The sequence below is a fragment of the Zootermopsis nevadensis genome, unplaced genomic scaffold (genome assembly GCF_977971745.1).
Source record: "Zootermopsis nevadensis isolate Lab colony 2312 unplaced genomic scaffold, Znev_1.0 Znev_ptg000013l, whole genome shotgun sequence".
NCBI lineage: Eukaryota > Metazoa > Arthropoda > Insecta > Blattodea > Termopsidae > Zootermopsis > Zootermopsis nevadensis.
The window spans coordinates 11,821,101-11,838,136 of NW_028259145.1; the positions used below are offsets into that span (position 1 = coordinate 11,821,101).

At 33.5% G+C, this 17,036-nt stretch overlaps 1 protein-coding gene across 7 annotated transcripts in view; it reads right to left on the reverse strand.

Moving 5' to 3' along the window:
• Positions 1-878: 878 nt before the first annotated feature.
• The window catches only part of unc-13 (protein unc13 homolog), a 185,652-nt gene continuing 169,494 nt past the window's right edge, over positions 879-17,036 (reverse strand). For 4 of the 7 annotated variants that reach the window (XM_087348615.1, XM_087348617.1, XM_087348616.1 and 1 more), the window contains 7 exons: positions 16,752-16,879; positions 15,379-15,510; positions 14,696-14,921; positions 13,317-13,439; positions 8,880-8,978; positions 6,749-6,911; positions 879-6,621 (listed from right to left, as the gene is read on the reverse strand). In XM_087348615.1, coding sequence (XP_087204741.1) covers positions 6,327-6,621; positions 6,749-6,911; positions 8,880-8,978; positions 13,317-13,439; positions 14,696-14,921; positions 15,379-15,510; positions 16,752-16,879 — 1,166 coding nt within the window. In that variant the 3' untranslated portion in view covers positions 879-6,326. The remainder of the gene's footprint in view (positions 6,622-6,748; positions 6,912-8,879; positions 8,979-13,316; positions 13,440-14,695; positions 14,922-15,378; positions 15,511-16,751; positions 16,880-17,036) is intronic. The other 3 variants (XM_087348619.1, XM_087348620.1, XM_087348618.1) reach the window with 2 other exon arrangements.

Here is a 17,036-nt window from a genome sequence, read left to right on the forward strand (position 1 = left end):
TCAAACATATTTGTTAAAACTAATTAATCACACAACCTACCAGCAATAATCAAACATGGTGACCTTATGATATGGGAAGATTGCTGGGGTTATTTCAGTGTTTGCACCTACCACTTAAAGATACTTTGTCCCGACACCATTACATCAGCTTATTCAAATACCCTTTATAGTATGTATTGTTTCGGTATGTGAAGTGTAGAAGGGAACATTCCATTACAGTACATTATACTGTGTTAGGTACTGCAAAGGGCTAGTTTAGATCCCAGAAATGTTGTCATGATAGATATATGAAAGTTCTCCTGGCTGCTTTGACAGATTGAAATCATAGCAGTCATCCAGGTGGCTGGTTGATTTATGTAACATAATGGGAAAACCAATTAGCATGTTCCTCTTTTTCCTTTCATTTGATGAGTCAGGTTTACACAGCAAACTATGCAATATCACATTTCTATCTTTATCTCCAAAATGGCAACGAAAATAAAGACAACAGGCTTGTTTTACAGTCTTTGTAACAAATAGATGCTGTGATTTTGCTGTAAACTGACCACACATAACAAAAATAGTATGGCAACTTCACACTGCCTAGATGGTATAACTTTTCCATACTAATTGTCTGAAGATCACTATTAAAAGAAAAGAATAATGGCAATAGAACACTTAACCAGTTTCAAATGCTCACATCTTACAATAGGCACTTAATATGCTTGTGACAGTCTCTCTACCCTCCATTTCTACCAGCATTTTCTTATAAACTAGTCATCACACTTTTCTTAAACATTATGACATGAACATTTTTGTGTCTGTTTTTGGAATCAGCATATGAAATTAATTTAGAAAGTTGGTTTTCTTTTATGTTACCATAACCTTGTTGGCCTGTGTTCTTGGGATGAAAATGTGAAATTTTATTGGAATATCAGAAATGGGACCATTAAAAAATACATTTTGGTGCACTATTCCAGAATAAAACCAGAACACCCACTAATACAGAAATAGGCTCAAAAGAGCAAATGAATTTATCCATGTGTGATGCCAAATGAAACCTTTGCTCCTAGCAGTGTTAGCAAAGTATCATCAAAATTTTAAAATGAGAAATCCCAGCCAGTATTTTCCAGCAGGTCACACATTGACTTCAAATACCTATGTTGTCTGGTACCAGCCATATGGTTTACTATATCAGTAAGTCTTGTTTAGCAACAGCAGATACATTGAAAATGTCGTAAGTGATAAATAAGGAGGAATATAAGAGAAGTGCCAAAAGGAAACCCTACCTTAATCCAAATAAAAAGAAAAAATAAATTCTACAAAATAAAAGAGGTATCAGAACAGGCATACCAAAAGTTGTTGAAAAGTCCAAAGAAAAATAGGAATTATTTTTAATGTAGCTAAATGAATCATATAGCAGATGTTTATATAGAGTTTTGCTTTACAACTTTTGTAACATGATGAAAAAATAAGAAAAGTATAACATGGCCTTATTACCTTCATTTGCCTTAATACATCTATCAAAGGTCATATCCTTTTTATTTTGAAACATGCAATTTTACATTCTTTCATACCAAATAAAAATACCAGATTGTAAATTATTATACTAGGTAATGTAAAAGAAAATTATAATTAACATTTTAGTTCCTGTATAGTTTTAAGTGTTAAAAAGATTGTTTTGAAGTTGTCCTTCATTCACACTTATTTAGGGTTAAGAAGCAATCATTCAGGGAGGGGGGGGGGGAACTTAACACAAAAATGAAAACACTACAACTAAGAGTAAGACAAGTGCATATAATAAAATTCATTATGCTTAAAATCAATTCAAACTGGAAAACTTGTAAGAATGTAGAGTACCTGAACTGATACATCCTCTTTCATGGTGCTTCTTCAAGGCAGATATAACTGGGTGTGTTCAAGGAGGATGTTTGTTACATAAGTGTAATATAACAGGTAACAAGTGGTCTTCACACAGCCTTATTGGTCATAGTTACAGGAAATATACCCTCTGTTTTGCAACATTCCTATTAGATGCAGAGCCATAAAATCATACATATTTTCTGCAACAGTCATTCATGAACTAGTTCATAACAAGGCTCTGTGAATTCAGAGGATAAAGGCCATTTAAAACAATAAAAAATATGTTTTAGCATATTCATACACCAACACATATGATATAATCATTATTCAAGTAATGTGTTATTTGAAGCATATGGTTTACTTGCAAATTAACAAATCTTATATGCAGTTATTCCACTCAGAGCAATGTATGAAAATCTTAAGATAGAAAAATTGTTGCATTTCATTAGGGCAATTCATGGTCTAAACATCTGTAAAAACTTAAAGTCTTAACTATATGTGAATCAAATTTGCTTACAAATGAATATTTTTGAAATCTTTTAAGTCCGGTGACCATATAACCATCTTTGATTAAGATTTTAGAATTATTATCATATAACTGTATCATCCTGACCCAGATGAATATGTAATTGACCCAGTCTATAGTGTATCCATATACAATAGTGCAATGAAAACTTTGATATATATTAATTACATAAGGTATCCACCAAGATCATCATGGCATTCCAGTTCTATAACCTTATACTTCGATAAGACTTTTACCAATATTAGGAAAATGTTAATCAACAAAAATAATTTAACAAATTTCCTCATTAGATTATTTGTAGCCTCTTTTGTACCAGCAATTCTGTTAAAGCACATACCATTGTCTTCAATTTTAGGTTCACAACAGATTATTTCTGGACCAGTCCACTGATAGAACTTAATAGATCACAAAACAGGGCCAGGAAATTCATATAAATTTTACTACAGATAAAGGAAACCACAAGTAACTTCTTCCACACATGCATTATTGATCACTTAGACACTAGCCATAACAGAAAAAAAAATTAAGAGCACCCCAACCAGATATGTTACAGTCCAAAATGAAAGGCATACTGATATTTCTGCTTAATATGATTTTACACACAAAAAACATAGTTCACCTGATGTTCAAACTGGACTGTTACCAGAGGCCACAGTATCAATGGTCTAACAAATAATTTTATTCAGTTACCAAATTTATTGTAAATTGCTTTTAGTTTCCATTAAAAGGCAACATCTATGTTACTGGCACAAACATTGATAACTCGATGTGAATATATTGGGTCTTATCAACTGAAAACTCCAGGGTCTGTGCCTGATTCTTTCATCTTATTTATGCCTAAGTTGATTTAGGAAATGGGTATATGGTTTAAAATTCATACAGTACAATATGTTTCCATTTGGTTGTCTAAAGTAGGTCAGTGCCTGTACTTTTAATTTAGAACTTTTTAAATTACCTTATAAAATTCATGGTCTGGACTTACCTACCAATTTCCTACTAAAGTTTTCAGTCAATGGTTCAGACATTTCCATTATTATAAGTTATGCCTACTGCATTTTATCAGTGTTGAAAGAGAACATTCAATGTTGAAACAGGTAACAAATGATGCTGAAAGAGTGGCCCACATCCAAAGGAAATCAGGCACGGTGTGCACAGCCGATATATCAGCATGCCATCACACAAATATAGCATTTATATCGATCCGCAATGGAAGAACAGGAGAATTTCATATATATATATATATAATACTTATATTATATATTAATAATATGCTTGTATGAAATCACATTACATAGTTTTTTTATGTTTCTACACTAAACTTCATTCAATGTTCTTTATACATTCATATAGAAAAAAGTTTGTTTTAACAACTTCTCTTGCATTTTTAACAGAGAACAACAGAGCACTGTGACAACAAGTCAGTAATATTATTATTATTTTACAGCTAGTGACATGTGGTGACACTTTCAACAATACAAGACAGAATTATACATAATTCAAAATAAACAAGGATAGGTAAGTTAGGCAAATTGTACTGCCTACATAAGACTATTGGGTCACAGCTATTGATTGCAATTTTAAGTTGAAATCTAGATCAACATCAGTTCATGCATACAATTAATATTGTATTGTCAATATTTTCTTTTGTGATGGCATAGTAAATTCTTTTATTTGGTTCGAAATATTTTAGGTCCAATTTGATTTGAATGATCTGTAAGGAAATATTTTACACTACAATAATACACTGAGGCAGTGTGACAATGAAAGAGGAATATTAGTGAAGACCAACAGTAAATACAAAATTGTTTTGATAAAATGCACATGTGCCATTTAGCTATGATGTGACTTATTTTAAGAGAATGGTTTTATATGCTGATTTTTTCTTGTCAATAACAGCAGCCTCTTGTATTATTGTATTATTATGAAATATTCACTTTTATTATAGTGCTATATCAGTGCACTTACAGTACTTAATCCCCTGGATATTCTGTAGTGTATGTCTTGCAACTGTAGATCAGTACAGGTTGAGCTTGCTTCCTGTAACTGTCACTGTAGAGAGGAGACATGCTGTACTAGCATGATGTGGGTAAAATACCTTACCAGAGAAATTATATATGATTTCTATTACTCTCACTGATTGCAGGATATGAGATAAGATTAAAAGTACTTATTTTTATTTGTAACAATAAATGCAAGTTTTTTTGGCTACACTTTAAAAATATAGGTATTTGTCTGATTTTGGTACAACCTGTTCACTAGCAATATTTTTCTATGATGGTGCAGCGAGTACAAGATAGAAACAAGAAGGGGAAAATTGTAAAATATGTATTAGCACAGAATGAGATTATATTGTAACAACTGTTTCTCAAATGTTTATGATGCTTAAACTGTTTCCTGCCACCAGCCTAGCCTGAAATTTACAGTAGTAGTATTATTATGTAGAGAGAATATTTATGTTGGCATGCTTATAAATTTCATTTAAGTTCAAATCACTGCAGAGTTTAATCAAAACACATTCTTGAAACAGCAATCCCTTGCTTGTAAATAGCAATAAAGTATTAATTATTAATAATTAATACATTGTCATTTCTATGATCAAGAATTTCCTTTACACTGTATTACCTTCAAACTTAATATCTTTTTTGAGATGTGAGATTCTCACACTGGTGAAAATGTCAATTTTGTCTTCCAGGTTGCAACTCCATGTGGAATTTAGGAACAACATACTGCCTCCATCTTCATAACCCTGAAGATGGTGGCAGTTATGTTGCTCCAAAATTATGATATCTAGCTACAGATCCACATGGTGTTCTATCCGAAAGACCAAAATTACATCTTTTATTTCATACATACACATAATCTTTATCAATTATGATCTTTATGTTGGTTTTAAAATTTGGTACTATTGTTTTATTAATTTTTACTGTGGCTGTTACCAGAAATCATGAATGTTTTGATAATTCAATAAACCATTTCTATTTACAATAAATGGTGCATTAGTAAAATGAAGAAATGTTTGCTAGAATTAAATAACTGTTTGAGTTGGTGTCTGTACAAAGGACTGTGGTAGAATTGAGACTACATTTGGTTGAACTGACCCACTGTGGGGTGGAAGGCAGGCCTCAGAACATCACAGTGAAATATAGTTATTGGTATACGTAAGGATTAAAATAGTGGTTCCAATTGTCGTAAGTACCATTCTGACAGCTTTAAAGAATCTAGAACTTTTCAACAGGCAAGACAGACAGAATAGACACTGTATGAAAATAAGTGTATGCATATTATAATTGCAATAATCTTTATCAGAACATAAGATGTCAGAATTTATCTTCAGCAACTGGAAGCTTTATCTTATCAGAACAGGATTAAGATTTTATGCCACTGACACATTTTCACAAGGTAGGTGGCCCTCTATCCAGTCCCATTTGTGTTTATTATTATTTCATGCAGCCTGCAATTTTAGGGAATGAGTGAGAGAGAGAAGCAGAAATAAAATTTAATTTGAAGCCATAATGGCTGTGGTCTCAAAATTCATCTTTATTCATGTCTTCAAGCATATTGAAATTTTAACTTTAAAGTTGGTTAGTAACTGTAGTGAAATATATATATATATATATATATATATATATATATATATATATATACATACACACACACACACACACATACACACAAAAAGCATACCACTGCTTTTTATGTAAGTTATTTAAGAATAAATACATGTGGTTTCCTTTTATTGAATCATGTGTCTATTCAGTTTACGTGTAGCTGCAGGCAGGCTCGCTCGCTCTCTCTCTCTGAAATGTATCAAGGCTTGTTTTATGAAAGAGCAAGCTCGTTTGTTTACTTTGGACCTACAACATACTGCTGTAGCTTTGAGCTCCTTTGATCCTCTCTTCTGATCCATCAAGTAGTATGTGACAGCAATGGGATATATATCTTGCACATTTTAAGTATCTCAGGTTGGGTTAGGAAGAGGATTTTCTGTGCGGATATCTGACTTGAGCTTCACAAATTCCTTGGCAACTTCATCATTAGTTCGCTGTGACAATATCCTAAGGATGGTCCAACCTGTTTCATCCATCTGGATGCGTTTGCCAAGAGACAGCCAACATGCACATGAACCTTGATCTACAATGTCCTTCAGTTGCATTACCGCCACTCCCACTAGGCGATCATCTCTGGCAAAGCAATAATCCTTGATACAAATATGGAGCTCAAAGTAGTCCAGTTGTTCTTCATTGCCAATTATGCTGCAGGAAAGAAACCCATGTTTTATGAAATTAATACAGCTGCATATATATAAACAGGTACTGATATTACAGCTTATTTTAAATACTGAATGACATATATTTACCACTTATACTAAAATGTACTTACAAATGGAAGGTCTCATTGTATTTAGGTGACCAGTTATTGGACTTTGACTTAGTGGCATGCTTTCGCTTCTTATCTGCAAGATGTGGACCAATGAGGTTTACTTCTACAAACGGACGGAACATGCCCGTCACTGTTGGCCACTTCAAATCATTTGCTGCCACCACTGTAAGAAATGTACATGCCACCAGGTTCATTAAATCCAGAGTTTCCCTATAAGGAACATAGTGTCTGAAAGTCTAGTCTGTTACGAGTAGACTATTTCAACTGGGACGGCTTGTATGGCATGGAAGTGAAAGACAGTAGAAAGATTTTGCAACTACATGGAATCTATGCAGTTGATATGGAACCTGCCAACTAGGACATGTCAACTTGTAACTTTATTCTATAAGTTATGAACTTCAATGTTTAATTTTCAAACCTAATTTCCACCCCATTCAACAAAATTACATGTCAGTTTTCATTACACAAACTCTTCCGTAGCTTAAAATGTTATTTAGAACTAATCAGCACTGATTCATGTATTTCCCTGTTTTGAACATTCTTATAATAATTTGATTATGAAAATGTTAAACATGTATTTCCCTCTCATGCATCACACTACAGTCTCTTACACCTCTAAATCTCCATCTTCAGGACTTCTTTCATCCTGAAACTACCTTCATAAAACTTCCATCCACAATGGAATGGTTCATCATTCATAACAGTGAAATGATTAAAAAGTAAATGTACTAGACATTTCCAACAAGGTGAACTCATTTAAAACAATCTATTAATCAAGAGTTTCTTCACTGTTACTTGGCTAATAAAACTTTCACAAAAGTTGGCATGTTTAATTTTTCTTTCTTTCTTCAGAGTGCATCAAATGAAAACACAATGTCAAGGAAGAATATGTCCACATTTTTATTTTCAAAACTAATTACATGATGGATTTAGGCTGAATTTACTGTTCAGAAATTTCATTTTGGTTGTAAAGAGGGAAATACTACTTTAATGAATCTCAAATCTAATTTTGATTTTCTAAAAAAAATGGCTCCTTGTACAAAGAATTTTTACAGTGGTCAGGAGGAAACCATGTGTTGCACAGAAGTAAGGAATAAAGGCCAAGGGGATCAGAGGAGTAGCAGGTAAGGAAGCATAAGCTGTCAAAACTATAAACATTATTTCCTAGTGGCAATACTTTCTAGCATGTCAGTTCCTATGTCAATAATGTTTTTGGTTTATCTTCTACTCACAAGCTAGTGATGTAGGTGACATGCAATGTTAAATTCCAGCTACTGTATACAACATAAATTTTGTAAGATTTGAGGTTTTCACAGCGGTGAGTATGAAGATTTCTGTCTTCTGGGTTGTTGCGCTGTGTAGACTGGTCGATGCTAATCAACCTTTCAGAGATCATACTGCGATCACCCTGATGACGGAGGCAGTATAACCTCTGAAACGTTGGTTAACATCTACCAGACTACACAGCGCAACAACCCAGAAGACAGAAATCTTCAACATAAATTATGGTTCTTACTAAGAATTAACAGGCTTTCATTTGAAACATTTTTCTCTGCTTAGTGTTTACAGATATACAACACATTTGTATTTTGTAAACTAATAAAACAGACTTAATTAATATTTCTTTTCAGAGGCTTGATAAAATATTGAAACAATATTATAATAAAGACATGATAATAAGTTGCTGAAAGAATGTAAATAGTAATTGAGAGTGACAATTCAAGTGTTACTGAAAGGTATTGTAAATCAATACGTATGGTCACAGGTTAAATTTTACGATACCACACACAAACATTTATAAATCACACCTTTGTACATTCAAACTGAAAACTCTACTAAACATAAAATATACTTGAGGTGCTGCAATAAAGAGTACTGCAAAAGAAATATTCTGCAAGAAATCTGGAATGTCATGCAGAATTTTTACTTTTTGATGTCACCAATGGAATTTTTATCACTTAACAGACTGTCTGAACTCCTTCAGAATACCAGATCCTGACAAAGTTGATTTATTTCACAATCCATAAGTACATTGAAACAGGAAACTTAAGAAATCAGATTCATGGGAACACAAAATTCAGTAGTTTCAAGCCTCCTGTGTTCAGTTCTATTAATATCATTCATGACTTACCTTTGACAGTAACTTTGTGTTCTCCTGTTCCAGGGTGTGTGAATAGATCCACCTGAATGGACACTTCCCCTACACTTCCCTCATCTGGACTTACAATATCTGAAATGCAACCACAAGAATAGTTTTGGAATATTGTTAATGAAGAACTTGTGGATAACCTTCACTTTTAGGGTCTGCATGCTGAAGAGTAAACACTAAAATATCACAAGCATATGTAGTAAAAGTAATGTTTACCAATCTAATCAATGCTGCAGAATAAGCAATATGTCTCTTTGAAACTTGGCTGATTTGATTGTACAATTTTTTACTTTACTCACCTGCTTAAAGTCTGATACTGGTAAGTCACTAATATATTCTGACCTTGATCATGCTTGCCCACATATGAAAGTTATACATTGTAGCACTATGGTACTGATTTAACTGACTTTACTATATTAAGACTTAAAAGAAATCCATGAAAAATGTGTTACTACTTCATATATCTAACAGAAAAAAATTTATTTCTTTAAATTGTGACTGTGATGTAAATATCACGTGTTAAAACTTAAATATACCTGTCACCTTTCATTTTATGGCCTCAGTTTGAAGGACGCCTTACTATCATAGAAGCAGGCCATAAAATGAGAGCTAAAATGCTAGCAGAACATCAATTGAAAGAAACATCAAAATCTATAAAACCTAAAATTAAAGAATAAGACCAAAAAATGATGGCAAGGAAGCAAGGATATAAGTAGTACTTCTAAAATAACAATATGAAACACAGTAAAGCATGGACAGCAATACTGAATGGTTTCCTTACAGAATTAAATATACTGTAGCAAGGGCAAGTACACTAACATGTATACATGGGACAAATACACTCTGAAAATACCATAGGTTAAATGTGGTTTTGAGAACAAATGGAAAATAGCAGTAATAAGCTGTGGGGCATACGAACAACCTGAAAAACTGATCTGAAGTCCTCATGGTGATGTGTCATTGACAAAAGGAAAACCAGTGCTTCAAAATGAAATTGAAATGTGCCACTCAGTTTATCAAATTTCTCTTCACTGAGCACTTAATATTTCACTTCAGTTTTCTTGTCCAGTAACAGCCCTGTCTGAATTTATTTAAAATCCTGTATATAGTTCTTCTACGTAGAATTGTAACATCCTGAAAAATATGGTTAAATCTTTTCCTTCCTTTCCTTAAAGAAATTTTCACACATTCCAATGTGTATCTCACACATGGTACTTCAACACAGGAAATAACACAACTAAGTGAATGACTGTCTATCCCAGTGGTCAAGTAGAGTAACAGGAATTAAAGCAAGATGGGACTATGAACTCAGGATTTGGCAGGCCCATCATGGACAACCCTGCTTCATGATAACTGTTCTGTGATCTGCTAGAGCACTCAGAAAAACCTTATTGTAATATGTTGGTTAAATAATTAGGATTATCAATTCAAGAAGGATGAGATAGGTAAAACATTTAACACATATGCAGGAGATGAAAAATGCAAACACAATTTTAGTCGAAGACCTAAGCAGATGGGAAGATAATATTCAGATGAATTTTAAAGAAATCAGTTATGAGGGTGATGCTCTTGTGACCATAGTAATGAATCTTCAGATCTATTAAATGTGAGGGATTTATTGACAAGATGAGTGACTGTCAGCTTCTCAATAAGGATTCTGCTCTGTAGAGTTATGCCAATTACATCACACCCACATGGAAATTAATGCAATCATGTGAGAGCAACAATTTATGATATTCAATGATGTTTTATTGGGCTGTCAGCTGTATGTGAATGGTGTGGCAATCCAACATTTCAGAGACTTTCTCTGTTTTCATCATCTGGGTTGATGGTGGGGGTAAAGACAGTTCCAGTAACATTGGATTACAATGCAGTTCTCACATGGCTGATAACCATATAAGACTTCATTTCAATCAGCTGCCATGATAGCTTAAAATCTTATATTTATTGATATTACCTTCAATAGTGCTATACTGAATGAATATGTTAAATTATGAGATAAAGTTGGTAATTACTTCTATTTAATATGGGACCCATAACAAAACTGAAGTTTATACATTTCTGGATCAGATTCTAGCTGCAATATGAGACTGGTTCAAAATACCAATCTTGTAACATTCTGTATTTTATTTAAATATATTTTACCAAATCTCACATCCAAACATTGACATTATATGTAACATGCAACTACACATCAAATGCTCTAATAAGACATGCCACATTAGGACAGACATTCCAACACCGTGCATCCTTCTCAAAATTACAGAAGTAAAGAAATAAATGTAAATGTTTAAGACATGTTTCCTATGTAATATATAAAACGGAACACACTGAACATGCACTGATCACTCTTATACTGCATCTCCAGTTGGTATTTCCTGAAAAATAAGTGTCAAAACTATGTGGTAAGATATATAATGTTCCAGACTTAGTTGTGAAAAAAAGGGTATAACTGACAAACAAAGAATAGACTATTATTAAGTTGAAAGTGCTAAAGTTTTATGAAGTTCAAATTTCAGTAAACAGGAAAACCCAAATAGCAGATGTGTTTGCACACTGGTAATTGGTTTCTAATATCCATATCCTACACACATATGTAAAGTATTGAATGAGGATAATGGTAGACAGATTTAGCAGTGCCCCTGACAAGGCAAATGAAAAATGCACACATTTATCTTCTGTTGGGAGAATGTACATGAAATAGTATCACTATCATCACAGTCTACATTATTCTGTTAAACTGAGCTCAGACAATTTATGTTTGTACAACTGTTGGGTGGTATTTCCTTAAGAGCATTAGAATTTTCTGACTTTGGTTAGCTCCTGGAAAGTACTTTGGTCATATATACTTTAAGTAAACACATTATTATAATAAATTTGAAAAATTATGGATGTAATTATGATTTTTACTCACATTCGATTAAAAACTGAGAAGAATGCTCTTAAATTATCAGACGTTGCCATGTGAGAGTACAAAGATTACTTTCTGGTGCTTTACAAAAAAATAATTGGTGATGTGCAGACTGCAGATCAATACACGTATCAACAGCCTCAACAGGAAATAAGTGACAAATCATAACTAGTGGCCTGTAAAGTGCAACACATGAATCAGTGTTCAGTTACATTACAGCATTACATAAAGAGCAAAGCAGGAAGTTCAAAACAAGGGAAGTATATAGGAAATGGAAAAGGATATGGAGGGCTTTGTGAGCTAGAACAAATTAAAGTATACCTAATTAATCATGCTACTCAGCTAACTACTAACTAAAGTAGTATATGTCATAAAAATGATTGATTTAATGTTGTGATGCAGCTAAGTGTAAACTTTTAGCAAGCATTCCAATCTGTAAAGTGTTGCGTAACTATTGTTATGTAAGAAAAGTGTAAAAATACAGAGGTGAGCTGCACTGAGTTTTAACGAAATAAGAGAAGTTATATATTAAATTTACCTGGCATACACAGATAATTTTTTATTAAAACAAATACTCAGGCAATTAATAAATCATTATGTAGACAGATTATTGCAACAATTCTTACTTTTAATCTCTTTGTTAATTAAATATAAGTGCAAAATGCATTGTTTAGCTGATCTTGATGTATGTGAGGAGTCATTACATAAAATAAAGTATGGGGTAAGACCATAACGTCATAATAGACAAGAGCAATTCATATATGGTATTGTACTGACTAATAATAAAGTGGTTAATGACTGAAAGTTAAGTAGAAGAAAACTGTTGTATGAAAGTGAGAATAAAGGAATTTAAAAGGTAATTGTACATAAATGTTATCAAACTCTGAAAATTAATTTTTTGCCAACTGAATAGTATTAATATTAAACCTGTTTGTTTTATTTATAAACTAAGCATTACATAGTGCAATTTGAGGTTTTCATGGTTGTAAGTCTGAAGATGGCTGTCTTCCAGGTTGCTGTGCTGTGCAGTCTGATAGAAGTTTACCAATGTTCCAGAGGTTCATGCTGCCTCTATCATCAGGGTGATGACTGCCCTGATGATGGAAGCAGCATGGACCTCAGAACGTTGGTAAACTTCTACCAGACTACATGGCGCAACAACCCAGAAGACAGCCATCTTCAAAGTATTCCCTATTCCTACAATGCATTACACTTTAAACACCCATTGGTTAGAAGTCTGTATAAATATTTGAATACATGTTTTCCATTTTAATGATAGTAACAGAGAAAAGGTATTGTGTCGAAGAAAGAATGTTTATTAATTCTGCATTGAACTCCACAGTAATTAACATATGCTATTTATCTGGCAGCACACCCCTGAACAATTGTGAAACACTATAGTTAATTGTAGATATAATCATCTAAATCAGCAAACTGTTCATACAGCAGTGCAAGTTCTAGTTTAATTTCTGGACTGAAAAAAATTTTCCATTGCATATTCATTTTACCTTGCCGGGATTCTCGGCGTTTCTTGGCTTTCAGGGGCTCCTCGAGCCCTTCCATTCCTTCCTCCTCTTCACGCTCAATGGAGATGGAAAGTTGCCTAAGGTTCGATTTGTCGTTAAGTGGAACTTTTGTGTTTTAAATGGAGGAGGAAAAGAAGAAAAGTAATAAAATAGGTGAATCAACCTACACAGAAGCATGAGATTCTACTGTATTATCCTTCAGATAAGTAACAGTAAGTAGATCTTCAAACAGACAGACAAGGTATTTCGCAAACATTTTCAGGTGCTGGGAACACACATGCCCTGCAGAAAGTTAAGTTGTATTCTGTAGACACATTCACAAATAATTTTTACCAGTACTGCACATGTGGCTTATTATGATAAAAGTCTCGTAAGCACTTTACAAATTTACCAGTCTGTAAATGATCAAATTTCACTGATAACCATCGTAACTTTACATGCTACGCAAGGTAATACTCGATAGTATTATACAAGGATGAAGACTTTACAGAGTCTGCTTTGGTAATCTACATGTATAGTCTCACAAGTTCGTAATATGCTTATCTGTTCATATTTCTGGAACCCTATCACTTCCATATGTTTTGAAATATGTAGTTCAAAGGAATTCACTTCAGAAACGCTTGCTTTTAATATATTCATTAATGAAAAATTTGACTATTTTTAATTCTAAGTACTTCTTGTTTGCTGACAACTTAAAACCATATCATACTATTAATAATGTTCATAACTTTATATTCTTGCAGTCTGAAATTGATTCTGTGCAACATTGGTGTTTTGAAAATAGTGCGATTCTTAATGTTGTTGAACCTACACTTACATAATTGTACAGACCAGTTTCTAAATGTAGTATGCAATGAACCACAGTTCAATTAGTCAAATGAACACTGAAGTCAAACCAATATTTTTACAAAGTAGTAGCTACTTTCAAATCTCACACATTTATTACTGCAATATTTACTGTGTGAGATGACATTTTAAAATAAATTTTAAATTGAGTTTTACCTCGAGTTTTATGTGCAACACTTTCACACTGTAAAATATTAAATTATTTGTGAATGTTCCCGTAGAGGAATAGTAGAGTCCACATGATGTGAAGTACGATTTCAAAAAGCAGATAAAAATAATTTTGTATGCCTGTAACATTAAGAAAGGCTCCCTGCTTCATGCTAAGGTTATGTATTTGAAGCTCTGTAAGCTTCAAGGGTTGAAACAACACGTGACAACAGTTAATGCTGGACAAACATTACGACACTTATAACAATAAATTAAATATGGTTCCACACCACAGGAAACATCAAAGAGCAGGAACATGGAAATTAAAGTAAGTGTACACTGGACAAACCTAACCAAACATATCTTACCTTCATTTGTTTGTGACGTGACAAATGTTTTGATGAGTGTGTCCGTGGTCTGAGTATACAGTGAAAGAGCATAGCGCAATGACTGCAGCTCTGCACTCTTCTCCAGGAAGGTCTTCTTCAACCCATTGCCTCCAGCATGAAAATACTGCTTGATGGTGTCCAGTGCCACATCCAAAACAGCGCACTGTTTAGGGGACAGGTTTTTCTCCACCTCCTTTGATATGTCCTATGGGGAAGCAAGGACATAGAACAGCGGAGGAAAGAAAATCACATGCACATGATAGCAGTCATTTTTTTTTCATAGTGTCAGGTTATTCCAACAAATTTGCAGAAAAACATAAGAAACTATTATTTCTCCTAACACTTTTTGAAATAAAAAACAATTGTCCACAAAACCATAAAGACTGAGAAAAAATGGCTAAATCATGTATATTTGTGACTCAATAGTGTCAAATCATCAGTGACGCCAGATGCAGTGTAGAAACATCAGATCAGTTCTTTAAGTACTCAATAAAACATGTTGATTATCACTTCATCAGGCAAGGTTTAATGTGTTGCACCAAAACAGAGTAACATTTAACTGGGGGAATATGAATTATAACAAAATTTAAAGTACAATTTGCAGTTTTTGTAGTTTGAGCTTCTGAACATGATATATGACTCTAGTACTTTAATCGATTTACCATTACTCCACTAAGAGGATTCCTGATGTCTTGCTTGCCGGCCATGTGGTTCTTGAACAAGCGTGACATGTCCTCGATTTTGGCATTGGCTGCCAAGTTCTTAGCATTGTCTGTAAGATTTTTCAGGATCATCTATGGCAGAAGCAGTTTTAACTCCGTTAATATGATATAACTAATGTCAGAAATCACAGAAATTCTTTGTAGTGGGCATATACTATAACACACAATTAAATGCAAAATGAATGTAGCATATCACAGTGATGAACATGTAATGAAAGAACAGACAGCACATACAAAATAAAGAATCAAATATGAAGTGACAGCAGATTTGAATAGAAAATATAATTTGAATTGTAGATGGTCTGAAGTTTGAATTAAGATAATATAGTATGAAACTACAAAGAGTAAAAGAATACAAGATTAAAATTCTCAGTGTGCCAGGAAGAGGGTAAATTATAAAAGTACACATTAATTTAACCTTTATTGCCCATGCATTATGCCTTATGTATGATTCAGTGGGCCACACTATAAGCAAATAACTGAAGGACTGACATGGAATGTCAGAGATCAGAGTCCAATACCTATTTGATATGACAAAACTGTTCATTAAAATTTATTGCATAAATTATTTAAATGGCTGAAGCAGGTGTGACTACTGGGGTTATTTTGCATCCAAAATTTAACTCCTGTTGCAATTACACAGAGTACTGAATGACTGTGCATATCACAAATCTTGGAAACTATCTGTGATGAAATGCCTTATATTTAGCCTTCTACCTTAACGATGGATCGTAAGTTTCTCCAGTACGTTGGTAATAACCTACAAGGCTTCATGGCATCATAACATAGAAGACCACAATCCAGCTTAGCACAGTATTACAATCAAATGAAGAGAAGAACATTCACTTAAGGAAAATGAAAACATAATAATTTTTGTTTTTTGTACTTTCTCAGGAAAATATATAGGTCTAATAAGGATGAAGTGAGGAAATAAAATGAACTACAGCTAAGATAATGAAATATAGATGACAGCGACGCTGGGCATGTCACCAGGACGGGAGAGACAAGGAATGCATTTACAGTTCTGATGGGCGAAGGTCTTGGGAAATATCCACTTGCAAGACCAAGAAGGAGATGAAAATACACCACTTAGGATATGAGAATGGAATATGCATAGAACTGGCTCAGAATATCCAATGATGAGCTTTGATATTAGCAGTACTGAACCTCCACGTTCCCATGCCAAGCTGTTAGCTGTGTTTTTGGAATTAAAACTAGTTATTAAATGAGAATTGCCACATACTGAAGTCTCATCATATTGTTCCGAAGGAACTGTTTGCAGGCCTACGTGACTGGTACAAATTTGCACTTACACTCTTGTCTGTCATTGGTGGAAGAACTACTGTCTTCTCCAGAATCCTCATTACAATCTTCCAAAGTTCTTTGAGCAACCTCTTGAGCACCGTCTTCTCACATGACTGAGCATATAATGAAAGGGAACCTGAAAGGCACAATATGACATTCAAAAGTTTCGCAAACATTAATAGTGTGACAAATACAAATATAAGTATAATCAGAGGTTAAAAACATATACCTTCCACTTGAATTATAATTTGTGCATGTCAGACACTTTTTATGATCTATGTTTACTTAGAACA